The 16714-nt window shown below is 38.4% G+C and overlaps 1 protein-coding gene across 1 annotated transcript in view; it reads left to right on the forward strand.

Moving 5' to 3' along the window:
- FANCL (FA complementation group L) overlaps positions 1 to 16714 on the forward strand; it is a 77461-nt gene that overhangs the window by 24171 nt on the left and 36576 nt on the right. Inside the window, exon 5 of the mRNA XM_049870150.1 lies at positions 9397 to 9497. Coding sequence (XP_049726107.1) covers positions 9397 to 9497 — 101 coding nt within the window. The remainder of the gene's footprint in view (positions 1 to 9396; positions 9498 to 16714) is intronic.

Raw genomic sequence — 16714 nt, forward strand, 5'->3', positions numbered from 1 at the left:
ACTTAAAGATATAATGTGGTGCATAAATAATTTTGTATACAGCTTCAGATTTTTGAAGAACATACTAAGCTTTATTATATACAGTAGTGGATTACTCTGTTAATTATGTATAAAGTACTTAATTATTTGGTTTATTTATCCTGTAAACTTTTTATCCTTTTAAAAAGGGAGCCTTTTTATTATGCAAGTTTTCAGCATAACAAAACGTAATATAAACATAAAGAAGAGCAAAGAGTATAGTGAATACCCATTGGCCCCTGACCTAACTTCAACATTTTGCCAATCCTATTTTCTCCCCTACTTTTTTTTTTTTTTTTATTTTAGGGGAAGGGAGCTGGTATTTTTAAAGGGAGTCCCGGACATTGTACCCTTCCTCCTTAAATATGTCAGTGTATATCTCTAACACCTAAGTGCTTTTTTTTTCTTTTCTATTCTTAAATATATTGTCATCTCCCTAACAAAATAAGTGATGCTTCCTTATAGCTGCTTTGAATCAATATCGAAACAAGGTCTACACATTATTTTTAATTGATATACATCTTAAGTCTTAATTTATAACAGCATCTCCTCTTTCTCCACCATTTTTTTCACCATGTCACCTACTTGCTAAATAAACAGATCGTGTGCTTTATAGTATTTCCCACCTTCTGGATTTGGTTTATTGTCTTCATGGTACCTTTTAAAATGTCCTTCTACCTACATTATTCTTTGTAATCAGGTAGTTAGACCTAGCGATCTCAACAGATTTCATTCATTTGTCCTGGTAAGAATACTTGGTGCTCTGTTCTTTCTGTTGTATGACATCAAGAGGCATGTGATGTCTAATATTTCCTGTTTCAGTAAAGTCAAAATTGATCAATGGGTTTAGATCCATCTACTGTAAAGTTCCCCATCAACCTATCACCTAACGGTTTTAGCATCTGTCTTAGTCATCTAGTGCTGCTGTAACAGAAATACCACAAGTCAATGGCTTTAACAAAGAGAAATTTATTTTCTCATAATCTAGTAGGCTAGAAGTCCAAATTCAGGGCATCAGCTCCACGGGAAAGCTTTCTCTCTCTGTCGGGTCCGGAGGAAGGTTCTTCTCATCAATCTTCCCCTAGACTAGGAGCTTCTCTCACAGGAACCCCGGGTCCAAAGGACACGCTCTGTTCTCAGCGCTGCCTTCTTGGTGGTAAGAGGTCCCCTTATTTCTCTGTTCGCTTCTCTCTTTTATATCGCAAAAGAGGTTGGCTCAAGACACAGTCCAATCTTGTAGATTGAGTCCTGCCTCATTAACATAACTGCCACCTATCCCACCTCATTAACATCTTAGAGGTAGGATTTACAACACACAGGAAAATCACATCAGATGACAAAATGGTGGACAGTCACACAATGCTGGGAATCATGGCCTAGCCAAATTGATACACATATTTTTTTGGGACACAATTCAATCCATGACAGCATCCCATGGTGATCATTACCTATATCCAGTATTTCACTAGGAGTTACGATATGGTGATTTAAACAATTCCATCATCTCTTTTGCATTCATTAGCTGAAAATCTTCTATAAAGAACTTTCCCTCTTCAGTTATTTGGTTAACTTGCGGTACAGTCCACAGTGGAGAGATGGAATAAGTGCTTGTTTCTTTCCTCCTTTTAAAAAAAACAAAAAAAATCACTGTCTAGATTGATAAGTTGGTACCTAGCAACTGCCAGAGAGGACTAATGATTTTTATTTTTTAGTATCATTATGAACTCCTGGATTTTATATATTTAATTAATTTTAATCCATTGCAGTCAATATTTTTTCTGATGGTTAAATTGTCCCAGTTGTCGTCACTGTAAGCCCCTTCACGTTGGCTTCTGAGTTCTTTCAGCACAACGTACAATTTTTGCTTTCTGGCACGAGGTGACCCAGTCTTACCTACTTATCCTGCCCCAGAACAGTAATCAGGCGTTTCTCCACAGAGTCGTGGTTTCTCCCTGAGCAACAGTACTTCGATGGCACAACCCAGGGACTGGAGTGCTTATTGCCATTGCTTTTAGACCTCTTCAGTGGGTAAAGCTCAGGAGAAATACTTTCTAGGGAGAGAATAATTGATCATGAGTTCATGCTGATATTTGATTCAAATTCAGCATTATAGGGTTTTTACTTCTTTGATTTTTATTCTTGTATTTCCATTACTCTGAAAATCTTGATTTCTAATCATGTTAATATAATTACTTATTTTCCTTTTCTACGTATATATTTCATTCTGTTGTGCGTAGGGTCACTATGAGTTGGAACCGACTCGACGGCGCCCAACAACAACAACACGTGTATATTTATTTATGTTTGCTTATATCATGACAATACCAGTGCAGGTACTAACAACTAAAAACAGTTTGATATTTCTTTTTTTTTTTAATTTTTTATTGTGCTTTAGGTGAAGGTTTACAGCTCAAGTTAGTTTCTCATGCAAAATTTGTGCACATATTGTTATGTGACCCTATTTGCTATCCCTGTAATGTGACAGCCCACTCCCCCTTTCTACTCTGGATTTCCTATGTCCATTCAACCAGCTTCTGTCCCTTTCTGCCTTCTCATCTCACCTCTGGACAGGAGCTGTGCATTTAGTCTACTTGAACTAAGAAACACACTGTTTGTGTGTATCATTTTGTATGTTATAGTCCAGTCTAATCTTTGTCTGAAGAGTTGACTTTGGGAATGGTTTTAGCTCTGGGTTAACAGAGAGTCTGGGTGCCATGTCTTCTGGGGTTCCTCCAGTCTCATTCAGACCACTAAGTCTAGTCTTTTTACGTGAATTCGAGTTCTGCACCCCACTTTTCTCCTGCTCTGTCCAGGACTCTGTTTTGTTCCCTGTCAGGGTGGTCGTTGGTGGTAGCCAGGCACCATCTAGTTCCTCTGGTCTCAGGCTAATGGAGTTTCTGGTTTATGTTGCCCATTTTGTCTCTTGGGTTAATATTTTCGTTGTATCTTTGGCGCTCTTCGTTTTCCTTTGCCCCAGGTAGGTTGGGACAAATTGATGCATCTTAAATGGCCGCTAGCTAGCTTTCAAGACCCCAGACGCCACTAACCAAAGTGGGATGCAGAACATCTTCTTAATAAACTTTGTTATGCCAGTTAACCTAGATGTCTCCTGAATCCATGGCCCCCAGACCCCCACCCTTGCTTCTCTGTCCCTCGAAGTGTTTGGTTATGTTCGGGTAACTTCTTAGCTTTTGGTTTAGTCCAGTTGTGCTGACTCCACCTGTATTGTGTATTGTCCTTCCCTTCACCTAACATAATTTTTCGCTACTATTTAGTTAGTGAATTCTCCTCTCCCTCCCTCCCCATCCTCGTAACAGCCAAAGAATGTTTTCTTCTGTGTTTAAACCTTTCCTGGAGTTCTTATATTCATAGTCTCATACAATGTTTGTCCTTTTGCAGTTGACTAATTTCACTGAGCATAATGCCTTCCAGATCCATCCATGTTGTGAGGTGTTTCGCGGATTCATCGCTGTTCTTCATCATTGAGTAGCGTTCCGTTGTGTGAATATACCATAATGGATTCATCATTGTTCTTTATCATTGAGTAGTGTTCCGTTGTGTGAATGTACCATAATGGCTTCATTGTTGAGTAGTGTTCCGTTGTGTGAACGTACCATAATGGATTCATCGTTGTTCTTCATCGTTGAGTAGTGTTCTGTTGTGTGAATGTACCATAATGGATTCATTGTTGTTCTTCATCGCTGAGTAGTGTTCCGTTGTGTGAATGTACCATAATTTGTTTATCTGTTCATCCGTTGATGGGCATCTAGGTTGTTTCCATTTTTTTTGCTCTTGTGAACAGTGCTGCAGTGATCATGGGCGCACATATATCTATTCATGTGACAGCTGTTACATCTCTAGGGTATATTCCAAGGAGTGGAATTTCTGGATCATATGGTACTTTTATTTTCTAGCTTTTTAAGGAAGCACCAAATCTGTTTCTAAAGCGATTGTACCATTTTACATTCCCAGCAGCAGGGTATAAGTATTCCAGTCTCTCCACAACCTTTGCAGCATTTATTATTTTGTGTTTTTTTGGATTGATGCCAGCCTTGTTGGGGTGAGATGGGATCTCATTGTAGTTTTGATTTGCATTTCTGTAAGTCGCTATGAGTCGTAATCGACTCGACGGCACTGGGTTTGGTTTTGGTTTTGAATGGCTGATGGGAAACCCTGGTGGCGTGGTTAAGTGCTACAGCTGCTAACCAAGAGGTTGGCAGTTCAAATCGCCAGGCGCTCCTTGGAAACTCTATGGGGCAGTTCTGTGAGTTGGAATCAACTCGACGGCATGGGTTTGGTTTTTTGTTTGGTTAATGGCTGATGATCGTGAGCATTTCCTCACGTATCTGTTAGTCGCCTGAATGTCGTCTTTGGTGAAGTGCCTGTCCGTATCTTTGCCCTTTTTTTAGTTGGGTTATTTTTGTCTTTTTGTTGTTGAGGTTTTGAAGTATCTTACAGATTTTAGACATTAGACCCTGATCGGATTTATCATAGCCCAAAATTTTTTCCCAGTTGTCTTTTGGCTCTTTTGGTGAAGTCTTTGGATGAGTATAAGCGTTTGCTTTTTAGGAGCTCCCAGTTGTCTAGTTTCTCTTCTGGTGTTTGTTACATTGTTAGTTATGGTTCGTATTCTGTTTATGCCATGTATTAGGGCTCCTAGCCTTTTTTTTCTTCCATGGTGTTTATCATTTTAGATTTTATTTTTAGGTCTTTGATCCATTCTGAGTTTGTTTTTATGCATGGTGTGAGATATGGGTCTTGTTTCCTTTTTTTTTTTTTTTTTTCTGGATGAGGGATATCTAGTTATGCCAGCAGCATTTGTTAAAGAGACCGTCTTTTCCCCATTTAACTGACTTTTGGCCTTCGTCAAGGTGGATGAATTTATATCACGATTCTCAATTCTGTTCCATTGCTCTGTGTATCTGTTGTACCAGTACCAGGCTGTTTTGACTACCATGGTGGTATAATAGGTTCTAAAATCAGGTAGTGTGAGGCCTCCTACTTTGTGCTTCTTTTTCTGTAATGTTTTACTTCTCCGGGCCTCTTCCGTTTCCATATGAAGTTGGTGATTTGTTTCTCCATCTCGTTAAAAAATGTCATTGGAACATGGATCAGAATTGTTTGTATCTGAGTTGGATATTTCTTTGTGGTTCTTTTTGAAGCCTTTTTAATTCTTAGAAATAGCTACCATATATGGAGAACTCAGTTGCTAGATTTTGTTCAGAGTTCTTTATTCTGAGTTAGGGCTTTGTTGAAATGGTTGGAATCCACATAAAGAGTTGAAAATTAATGTCTGATTAATGAAGTATGAAATTATAAACACTAATTGGTGCAGTGGTTAACTTCTCAGCTGGTGACAGAAAGGTCAGCAGTTCGAATTCACCAGCTGCTCCACGGGAGAGAGATGTGGCTGTCTGCTTCCATAAAGATCACAGCCTTGTAAACCCCATGGAGCACTTCTGCTCTGTCCTGTAGGGTCGCTCGCAATGAGTCAGAATCAATTCGGCAGCACACAACAAGAACAGTTAATAATGATCAAATTTAATTATAAATTTTATCAGATTGTAATGTAATAACCTTAAAAAGGTTGAGTTGAAGAGGTGAAGCATGGTTTTGTTCACATCTCTGTGACACTGGAAAAAAAGTTTGGAAATTTTCTTTTATCATTTTATTGGAATTAAGTTATTCTTATATGAGGACTAAGAGAACTATAAAGTAAAACTATATATATATAAAATATATATATATATGTATAAAGTCCCATTAAACTCATTTTACTTTAGTTGTAAGTCAGTTGTATTCATCATTTAGTTTTGAAGAAGCACATTGGTTTATAACTAAAATAAAATACTGAGCCTGACCTCTGATACACCATATTCTAGTGCATTTGTTATTATGTTTCAGAGTAAAATTGAGGTTCTCTATGTTAGCTTTACTAATGAAAATGTGAGCAGAGTTAATGTTATGGATTGAATTATGTCCCCCCAATATATGTGTTGTAATTCCTAACCTCTGTGTTTGTGATTATAGTCCATTTGGGAATGGGTTTTCTTTGTTACATTAATGAGGCAGGATAGTATAGGGTATGTCTTGAGTCAACCTCTACTGAAATATAAAAAAGATTAAACAAGCAAGCAGAGAGGGATGGGGTATGATAGATGTCAGGACACATGGAGATCTCCAAGGAACCAGGAAGCAGAAGCTGAAGAGATAAGGACTTTCCTCCAGAGTCTACAGAGAGAAAGCCTTCCCTAGAGTAGGCACCCTCAACTCAGACTGCTAACTGTGAGAAAATAAATCTCTGTTACAGCCATCGACTGGTGGTATTTCTGTTATACCAGCACTAGAAAACTAAGACAGTTGGCACTTTTATTGCTAAGTTAACATACTTGAAGTCAGAAGAAGTATGAGTTTATTTGATGGGTGTTGTTAGTAATAAACCAGAAACCAAAGTTGTTGCCATCGAGTTGTTTCTGAGTCATGGCGACCCTATAGTGGAACTGCCCCATAGAGTTTCCAAGTCACAGCTGGTGGATTTGAACTGCTGACCTTTTGGTTAGCAGCCGTAGCTCTTAACCATGGCCCCACCAGGTTATAATCACCGGTGAAGTTAATGCGGAATGATGCCCGAATGGAATCAGCAGTTGCTGAATTTATTCAGGAAATTTCACCAACTTTCCGGAGAGTTTACCAGCCATGACTAGGTATATAGAAGTTCAGTAAACATTGAATAACAAGCAATTATGTACATTTTAAAAGAACTCTGTGAGGGTGATTTATTATTATATTTATTTATTATTATTCAGGCCTCAGGCCTGAAAACTAAAGTCAGGACTTAAAACCTGTCTGTAGATCCTGTGTTTTTTCTGTTATGCCCTGTTGCCTTTTTTTAATCCTCCATGAAGGATGCACTGCTGTCTCCTGTTACCATTGTAGACTAGGAATGACTTGTCTAAGCCGGGACAGACAGCAGAGTTCACACATGTCATTAACATAGGAGTAAAGAAAAAAATTGTTTTTTGTTATTATCTAGGTTCCTTTTTATCTTCAGTAGTTGTGGCTAGCAGTGATTAGTATTTCTGAATAAAGATAGAAATTTTAAAGAAATTCTGAGTAACTTTTCTGTGTGCATGTACAGGGACTATATTGACTAAATATTTTATACATGGCTACTAAAGGATGGACTTAATAGTATAAATTTGTTTTTATGGACCATCAGGCTTTTTTTAGACAATATCATAATTTCTAGAGGCTAAGAAAAATGCAGGATGTCCTTGACTTCTAGGAGCTTGCATTCTGCTAAACCCATTGGGCGTCCTGTGTTTTACGAACTTGCTTTCACAGTTTTTTATCCAGAGCAGTTTGTCATTGTTTTGTGCTGTCAGGTCGGTTCCAACTCATGGTGACCCTGTGTACAACGCAAGGAAACACTGCCCAGCCCTGCGCCATCCTCACAATCATTGTTAGGCTTGAGCCCGTTGTTGCAGCCACTGTGTCAGTCCATCTCCTTGAGGACCTTCCTCTCTTTCGCTGACCCTGTATTTTATCAGGCTTAATGTCCTTCTCTGGGGACTGGTCCCTCCTCAAAATATGTCCAGGTTTGCAAGTCTTAGTTTCTCCATCCTCGCTCTAAGGAGCACCATTGTGTCACTTGCATAATGCAGGTTGTTAATGAGCAGTTTAGAACGAGAATAATAGTTAATAGTCTTGATTTTGAAATGCTATTTTATAAAATCTCTTTCTTCCTCATGTGACCTCAATATTATAGTTTCCTATCCATTATAAAAGGTGCCCTGGTGGTGCAGTGGTTAAGAACTTGGCTGCTAACCAAAAGGCTGGCAGTTCAGATCCACCGGCTGGTCCTTGGAAACCCTATGGGGCAGTTCTCCTCTGTCCTGTGAGGCCGCTATGAGTTGGAATTGACTGGATGGCAATGAGTTTTGGTTTTATCCATTACAAAAGCACCAAACAAACAAAAAGTCTAAAGACTATTAATATATTAACCTTATACTTAAAAGAATAAAAAAAATGAAACCTTTTACAAGAGTTACATTTGCCAGAAACATGTTTAATTTTTAGATTTGTTCCCATCTGGTTTTGTTATTTATTTGGCTGATTTCTCTTTTGAGCTTATTCCTTTACTTTTTATATTACCTTTTAATAATCCAGACCATATGAGCATCGAAGTAATTTATGGATACACTTATTTTTATTTTCTAAATAAGGCATTTGTCTAGTTAGCAGTTTCAAAGTAATTGTTAGTTTTCAGCCTCAGAAATTCTCATGATGTTTGTATTGCTTTTAAAAAAGGCAAATTTTGATTTTGTTTGGAGGAACATAAACCATCATAAAGAGGTTGTACTTTGGCCTGACAGGGGAAGGGACCAGGATCTAGCCAGCGGGATGGCAAAGTATTTGGACCTACTTTTTTAAAGGAGGATTAAAAGGCGCTAGGGGTGCGGTGGTGAAGCACTCAGCTATTAACCTAAAAATTGTTGGTTCAGACCTATACAGTGGCTCTGTGGGAGAGAGACCTGGCAGTCTGCTCCCATAAATACTACAGCCCAGAGAACCCTATGGGGCAGTTCTCCTTTATCACATGGGATCGCTGTGAGTTGAAATCAACTTGAAGACACCGAGCAAAAACAACAAAGGGGGAGTTAAAGAGAACATACGGGACTGAAAGAAATTAGCAGACAGATACCATAGTTTCACACAAATAACGCACACCTTCTGTGTTTGTGAACCGTACCCACCACCCCCGTGAGATATTTTCATAAGTGAGCTATGCTAATATTTTTTACAGCAACGTGTAAAAAAAAAAATAGCATAGCATGCTACAAAAATGCCTCGTGAGGAGGGGAGGGCACGGTTGACAAACATACGTGGAAGGCACATGTTTTTTGCGTAAAAATTGGTATTATGATAACAAGAGATTTTAGTTTGTAAGAATGTGGCACGTAACGGCATACGAATGTGTTTTAGTCTAGGGGATATACTTTGAGTTCAGGCTTTCCTTTAAAGGTCCATGTTTCTTTATATCAAAACATCATACCCACAGGAGTAGAAAGAGATTGAGGTCTTGAGAATGAAGGTATTTTTTTAATTAACTTTTTTCATTGCTGGTAGACGTAAGAGTGTAGGAGAATATTAAAATCTTACGTTCCTTTCATGGTATAATAAACGACATTTTTCACAACCTTCACTGTAGTCCTTTTACTTTTTCATGAGAAGGGGATAAGCCAGCTAAATTTTCTATAAGAGCAATGGGCACTTTAGGTGGGCACAAAGGACGCTATGAAGTTGTATTTTGTAATCAGGTACCAACAGTTTGCTGTCTTGCACTCCACAGCTGATTCAGGTCTTTGTTTTAAACAGGAAGTTGCTTTAAAGAATAAACAGGAGCTTCACGGACCACCCCCTCCTCCCCAGTTCTACTCACGCCTTATTCAAGAGCTAGGAGCACTCGGTTGGGACAAGTATGTCTATTTTAAAATGTTTCAGAAATGCCTTTGTTTTCCACATTTCAATTTAACATATTTCCAGTTTTAGCGATTTATTTTATACCTGTTTTTGTTCAAAAGTGTTTCATTGTCGTTAGAGTATCTGAGCCTTATTATGGGTGTGAATGAAAGAGACATTATTATTAAAAAAAAAAAAAAAAAAAAAAAGACCTAAAACTAAAATGCTAAGTATACTTTGGAAAAAAATAACATTTTTATATACATAGGAAAATATTAACCTAAATAGATATTTTCACTGAAAGTGTAATATTATTCTAAACGTTAGTAAATTATGGGTGTTTAAAAAGTGATGTTTAGAAACTTTGAAAGCGGTTGAAACAATCAATGTATTTTTGGAACATGTGTGTGCATGTTTATGTATACATATGCACGCACACAAATACCTATGTATCTATATATTTATAGTCATATAGGCATATGGTTATTCATTTTTGGTTAATATACGTTCTGCCTGTCTAAATTTAAATTTTAAATAATTTTGTAATTTGTGTAGCAGATTCAGCAACTAGGGGTTAGAAGAATCCTCTCGCTTTCTTTGAAAAGAATGATGCTTTAAAGAAGCTTAGAAGTTGAGTCTGTGGGTATGCGTGTTGTTAAAACATTGTCCGTATCCTTCTGGAAAAGTCTGTGGTGGTTCCGTTGATCTGTAATTGTCAAGCTTAGCTTCCGTCTTAGCGTGTATACTTTGAAAAATTACTCTTATTACTAGGCTTATTATAGACTTTATACTTTGAGCTAAAGCAGCAGTAAAGACCTGCCAATTTAGTACTCATCACTTCCTAGTTGCTGTTAGGGACTGAACTGGGTCCCCCCAAGATATGTGCATCTATTTGGCTAGACCATGATTGCCAGCATTGTGTGATTGTCCACCATTTTGTCATCTAATGTGATTTTCCTATGTGTTGTAAATCCTACCTCTATGATATTAATGAGGCAGGATTAGAGGCAGTTATGTTAATGAGTCAGGACTCAATCTACAAGATTAGGTTATGTCTTAAGTCAGTCTCTTTTGAGATATAAAAGAAGCAAGCAGAGAAATGGGGGAAGCCTCATACCACCAAGAAAGAAGCGCTGGGGTCCCTGTGCTGAGAAGCTCCTTGACCAGGAAAGATTGATGACAAGGACCTTTCCCCAGAGGTGACAGCAAAAGCCTTCCCCTGGAGCTGGCACCCTGAATTTGGACTTCTAGCCTCCTAGACTGTGAGAGAATAAATTTCTTTTTGTTAAAGCCATCCACCTGTGGTATTTCTGTTACAGCAGCACTAGATAACTAAAACAACCACTATTAATAAAATAGTATTTATTTATTATTTCGGTTTAGATTGTTCTATTACTAATATAAATCAAAGGCTGACTTTTAGTTACTGTGTGGAAAGAGTGTGGAATTTTTCTCCCCACTAAGTTTTCTTGAATTTGTTGAAAACATTTCTTTTTCATTTGCATATTGCTTTTAAGCTATTTTTTATGAGTTGGCCTTTGAGAACTAACCTAGAAAGAACCGGAAATTCACATAGCCATTTAAAAGAAATAAGCAAACATAATATGTTTTACGCTATTACCTGAATTACAGAAAAGAAACTAGAGCAGGGCCATAAACATATTTCAGAGTTCCACTTATTGCCATATAAGGTGCTTCTAGAGGTGATAAAAATGCAGTGTTGTCTGTTAGAGGCAGTAGCAGGGTTCTCTTCTTTTGCCCATGTCTCTTCTCCTTCTACTTCCCTTTATAAAGCTTTTTACATAGAATAATTTCTCCATTTATCCACACATCTATTTTTTCCCTCTTTTCACCACCAAGCTTGCACACATGGTCCGTATCTCTTTTAGTGTACCTCTGTACAGAGATGGGTGGGCCATTTCTCCAGCCGTGTGTGTTCGTTAGACTTTTTAATTTTTTATAGGAACATCTTAAACTTACTCTCTTCTTGGCTAATAGTGAAAGTCTGTGGATTTGTACTTAGGAGCCCAGAGTATTCATGGTTCTGTGCCATTTATGCTTCTTGCCAAAGATTGCAACTTCCCATTTCAACTGTTAAAACCATACTAAAATCTTGATTACAAGTAATAATATTTCAATGATGGATTGCTTAGAGATTATGTAATCTAGATAGTTTACATGTTTCCTACATTTTACCCCTAGATTATAACGAAACAAGACAAACCAGTGCTCTTGAGTCAGTTCCCACGCAGGGCAACCCCGTGGGTGTCAGAGTAGAGCTGCCAGTGGTTGACATTTTAGGAGATTGTGAGGTTTTTCTTCCAGGCGTCTCTGGGTGGACTCCGACCACCAAGCTTCCTGGTTACCGGCTGAGTGCCTGCACTGACCGCCCTACCCAGGGGCTGCCGCTTGGATTCTAGAGCTGCACTTGTTTTGGTTTCTTAAGGGTGCCATGTTGCTGACTTGCCATATGAAGCAGCCCTGTGAAACACATTAGGAGTTTTTGGTACAGTATTGTCTTTATGGAGCCCTGGTGGCACAGTGGTTAAGAGCTTGGCTGCTAATCAAAAGGTCAGCAGTTCAAATCCACCAGCAATTCCTTGGCAATGCTATGAGGCAGTTCCAGTCTGTCCTACCAGGTGGTTATGGGTTGGAATTGACTCAACAGCAGTGGGTTTGGTTTTTTGGTTTTATAGTCTTTATAAAGAACCATGAAAGAAGTATTCTCACATTTCAGATGTTTGAAAGCCATGCTTTTCCTGAAAAACTGACTCATTATTTAACGGATAATATGTCTGCTAGAATTGACGATACACTCTTTGACTTGACTCTTAGGAAGCTTAGTCTTAAACTTCTGGGCCACATTTTAGACCCATACTTTACATCTCAGTGTGCTAATCTTATTCTGGCTTTTATTCTCTTACTGCCCTTCTTTTGGTCTATGTTGGGATTTTTATTTTGTGTTGTCTTTGTTTTTATGAACTACTCTAAATCCTTTATGGAATGAGTGGTATTAAAATGAACAAATTTTGTGTTTTCTAAGTCTTTTGCATCCTGACTTTCATTGTCGCATACCCACTGAAATTGTGTTCATGAAGATAGCCATTATGTCCTTTCCACAAACAAAATGGTCTTTCTTCTTGACCTTTCTAGTATTTAATACTACTAACAAGCTTTGCCTTCTTAAAACTCTTTATTTTCTTGGCTTATGGGACTATTATAGACTCTCTTTTCTTTGAATTCCTTCAAATCTAATTCACTGATCTTTCTTCCCTTTCATAAATGTGGCTGTTTCTTCTTGGTTCTTTGCTTTTCTTCCCTCACAGAGATGAGCCATTCTTAGCCTTTCACCTATCACCATCACATAGTTCTGAATTACAGATATTTTGTATTTCTGTCCAGTTCATAACAACATTTTGCAATGACAGATTGACTTCTTTACCTCAAGCAAGCAAACAAAACTTTCTTACCCATCTCTCCCTCTCCTTTCAGAAACAAAAACAAACCCCTGTCTAGGTTCTTCTTTTGTAATAACGAAGCTTCCTTTCCAGGCTTTTCTTTGGTTATGTGGGCTGCAGTACAACTTGACTATTTTCACTTGTTAATTTCTATTCAATTATTATGCTTCTCTTATGTTATTATGATGGAAAATTCTCAGTTTTATAAGATCGTCCATTTAATTTTTTTAATAGCTCTTTTTTTGACAGACCACTTGGGTGTATTTCCAGTCATGAGTTACTCCTTTGCATATGGCACCCAGAACTAAGAGAAATATAGTTGTTCCCCGGCTAATAAACGTATTCTAAGTTTGTACGTTTGATATTTGACAGTGAAAACACATTCCTGTAGAAACTTCTTAAAGTGGAAATCCTAACCCATAAGTATCTATTTCAAGACTGAAATTTAGCTCCTGGGGTCTCTTAAAAACTAGCCTGAGGAGCAAAAATGATTGTATGTATCATAAAGAAAGAGGAACAAAAAAGAGACCCCGTCTACTCACTCATTTTTTTGGGCAACAGGTTAATCCTAGGCAAATTTGTGAAACAAAAGATGTTAAACCTCTATTTATATTTCCCTCCCCTGCACTCTGTAAACTTCCAAGTCCCAGTGGTCACACCTGACCAGCTACGGGCCCCTTCTCCTCTCACTTCTTCTGTAGAGTAATCCATTTCCCATCAGGACCATGGTAGCTTCCCCTAAATTTGTTAGTTTTGTTTTCCAGATAAAGTGTAGGACTTTGTGTTCAGTTTTGTTGAGTTATCCTGATTGCTTTGAATTCAAATGTATTACGTTTTTTTTAACTCTTACTTTAAAAATAATTTTAATAAATAAAAAAGTTAGAAGGTAACACATGCCCATAACTAAAGAATTGAAACAGTACGAATGTTATAAAATATTCCTCCAGCTTCACCATGAACTCAATCGTCCCGGTTTCCTTCCAGAAACGTGCTTAACGTTTTGTGTTTTCCAGAGATCTTTTACTCATATACCAGCATGTAGTTATATGTAATTAAAAAATTTTCTAACTTTTTGCTATTGCTCTGTGAAAAGGTGATTGAATTTTTTTTTAAAACTTTGGACGCATACAGAAAAGTACAAAAAAACTTAAGTGTACAGCTCTCTGAATTTTTGTAGCATGAGCACAGTTGTGAAATGAGCATCCAGATCAAGAAATAAAACTATCAGAACCTCAGACGTTTTCTGGTGCCCTTCTTATTAATATCATACCCCAGAAGGAACCATTATCCTGACTTTGCACACCATAGAATATTTTTACCTGTTTTTGAAATTTGTGTAAGTGGATCCATACAGTATATACAATTTGTATCTGGCCTTCTTTTCCTCAACTTGTGTTTGTGAGATTTATCAGTGTTGTTGCAATTTTTCATTCATTTATTGTCATGCAGTATTCCATTGTAGGAATAAGCTGGTTTATCCATTCTACTGTTGGTGAATATTTGGATTGATTCCAGTTTTGGGCTGCTGTGAATATTGCCGCACTGACCATTTGGTACCATTTCTCTTAGTTGTATAACTAGAGTATAATTCCTGGGTCATAGATTATGTATATGTCCAGTTTTCAAAGATACTGCCAAGCCATTTTCCAAAGTGGTTGAGCCAATTTAAACTCCCCCTATCAGTTTACAGGAATTCCAGTTCCTTCACATTGAGGCTAGCCTTTGACATTGACAGTTTACAGAACTGCTTTGCAAGGTTGTTGAGATCTTTCTGCATGATGCTGAGGACTAATTAATGTTTATCCATAAAGTTTTAGGCTGTATTTGGTAAGACATCGTTAAAACCTGTTGCCCTCAAGTCAATTCCGACACACAGTGACCCAATAGGACAGAGTAGAACTGCCTCATTGGGTTTCTAAGGAGCAGCTGGTGGATTCAAACCACCAACCTTTGGATTAGCAACCGAGCTCTTAATCACTGTGCTACCAGGGCTCCAACGTATCATTACTGTATAGGATTTGGGATGGATGGAAGCTTTTTTTTTTAATGCTCAATTCATTTTCTTTTACTTTTTTATTTTTTAATTGATCTTTAGATGAAGGTTTACAGAACAAACTAGTTTCTCATCAAACAGTACACACATTGTTGTATGTCATTGGTTACAAACCCCCCGACATGTCAACAGTCTCCCTTCTCAACCCTGGGTTCCCTATTACCAGCTGTCCTATTCCCTTCTACTTTCCAGTCCCTGCTCCAGGGCTGGTGTGCCCCTTTAGTCTTGTTTTGTTCCATGGGACTGTTCAACCTTTGGCTGAAAGGTGAACCTCAGGAGTGGCCTCATTACCGAGCTGAAAGGGTGTCCGGGGGCCGTACTCTCAGGACGTCTCCGGTCTCTGTGAGACCAGAAAGTCTGGTCTTTCTTTTTGAGTTAGAATTTTGTTCTCCATTTTTCTCCAGCTCTGTCCGGGACTCTCTATTGTGATCCTTGTCAGAGGAGTCGGTAGTGGTAGCCGGGCACCATCCAGTTATACTGGACTCAGTTTGGTGGAGGCCGTGGTAGATGTGGTCCATTAGTCCTTTGGACCAATCGTTCCCTTATGTTCTTTAGTTTTCTTCAGCCTTCCTTGCTCCTGAAGGGGTGAGACCAGTGGAGTATCCTAGATGGCTGCTCACAGGCTTTTAAGACCCCAGACGCTACTCACCAAAGTAGAATGTAGAACGTGTTCTTCATAAACTCTGCATGCCAGTGGACCTAGATGTTCCCTGAGACCATGGTCCCCACAGCCCTCAGCCCAGCAGTTCGGTCCCTCAGGGAGTTTGGGTGTGTCTGTGGAACCCCATGGCCTTGCCTCGTACTAGTTGTGCTGGCTTCCCCTTAACCAAAGTTAGCACTTACCTGTTGTCTGTTAATTGTTTTTCCATCCCCACCCCTCTCCTCCCTTGTAGCCATCAAATATTGTTTCTTTTTGTATGTAAACCTTTTCATGGGTTTTTACAGTAGTGGTCTCATGCAATATTTGTCCTTTTGTGACTGACTTATTTTACTCAGCGTAATGTCCTCCACATGCATCCATGTTATGAGATGCCTCACAAATGGATTGCTCTTTAGTGTTGCGTAATGCTCCATTGTGTGTACGTACCACAGTTTGTTTATCCATTCATCTGTTGATGGACATCTAGGTTGCTTCATGGATGGAAGCTTTTTAATAAAATTAAGTGTAACAGTTGAGGGGAGAGGCAGGAAAGATAAGTGGTGAATTGAGATGCATGTGTAGCAGTTCAGGCTGAGTCTGTAAAGACTTGTCTTGAGGTCCTTGATGTCATGGACCTAGTCATTGTTTGGACATAGGTTGGTGGAGTTAAGAAAAATAACTTTGATTTGTTTTTGGATACTTAAATGTTAAGATATCAGTGCTTGGGGGATACTTAGGAATGCAGGAAAGGGGAGCAGAAGGGTTCTTCCAGCTTTTACTCTTTTATATTGGTTTGGTGAGTTTGAGGCAGCTTGCTAAGTGGATCTGGCCTGGTTGGGAGAACTCCAGTAATGAAAATCAGTTGAGGCATTGAAGATGCAAATGTGAGATTTTTGAAGCATTAAGTTTTCATCCAACTAAGATTTATTGAGTACCTATAATGTAAGGCACTGGGGATACAGTGATAGGCAAGACTTACGATTCCTTATAGAACTTACTTCTGGGGGAAGAGTCAGAATTTAAGTAGCTCATCACAGTCATGATTATAACTGTGGTAAGTACTATAGAATATAATTATAGGAT

The sequence above is a fragment of the Elephas maximus genome, chromosome 26, assembly GCF_024166365.1.
Source record: "Elephas maximus indicus isolate mEleMax1 chromosome 26, mEleMax1 primary haplotype, whole genome shotgun sequence".
NCBI classification, from domain to species: domain Eukaryota; kingdom Metazoa; phylum Chordata; class Mammalia; order Proboscidea; family Elephantidae; genus Elephas; species Elephas maximus.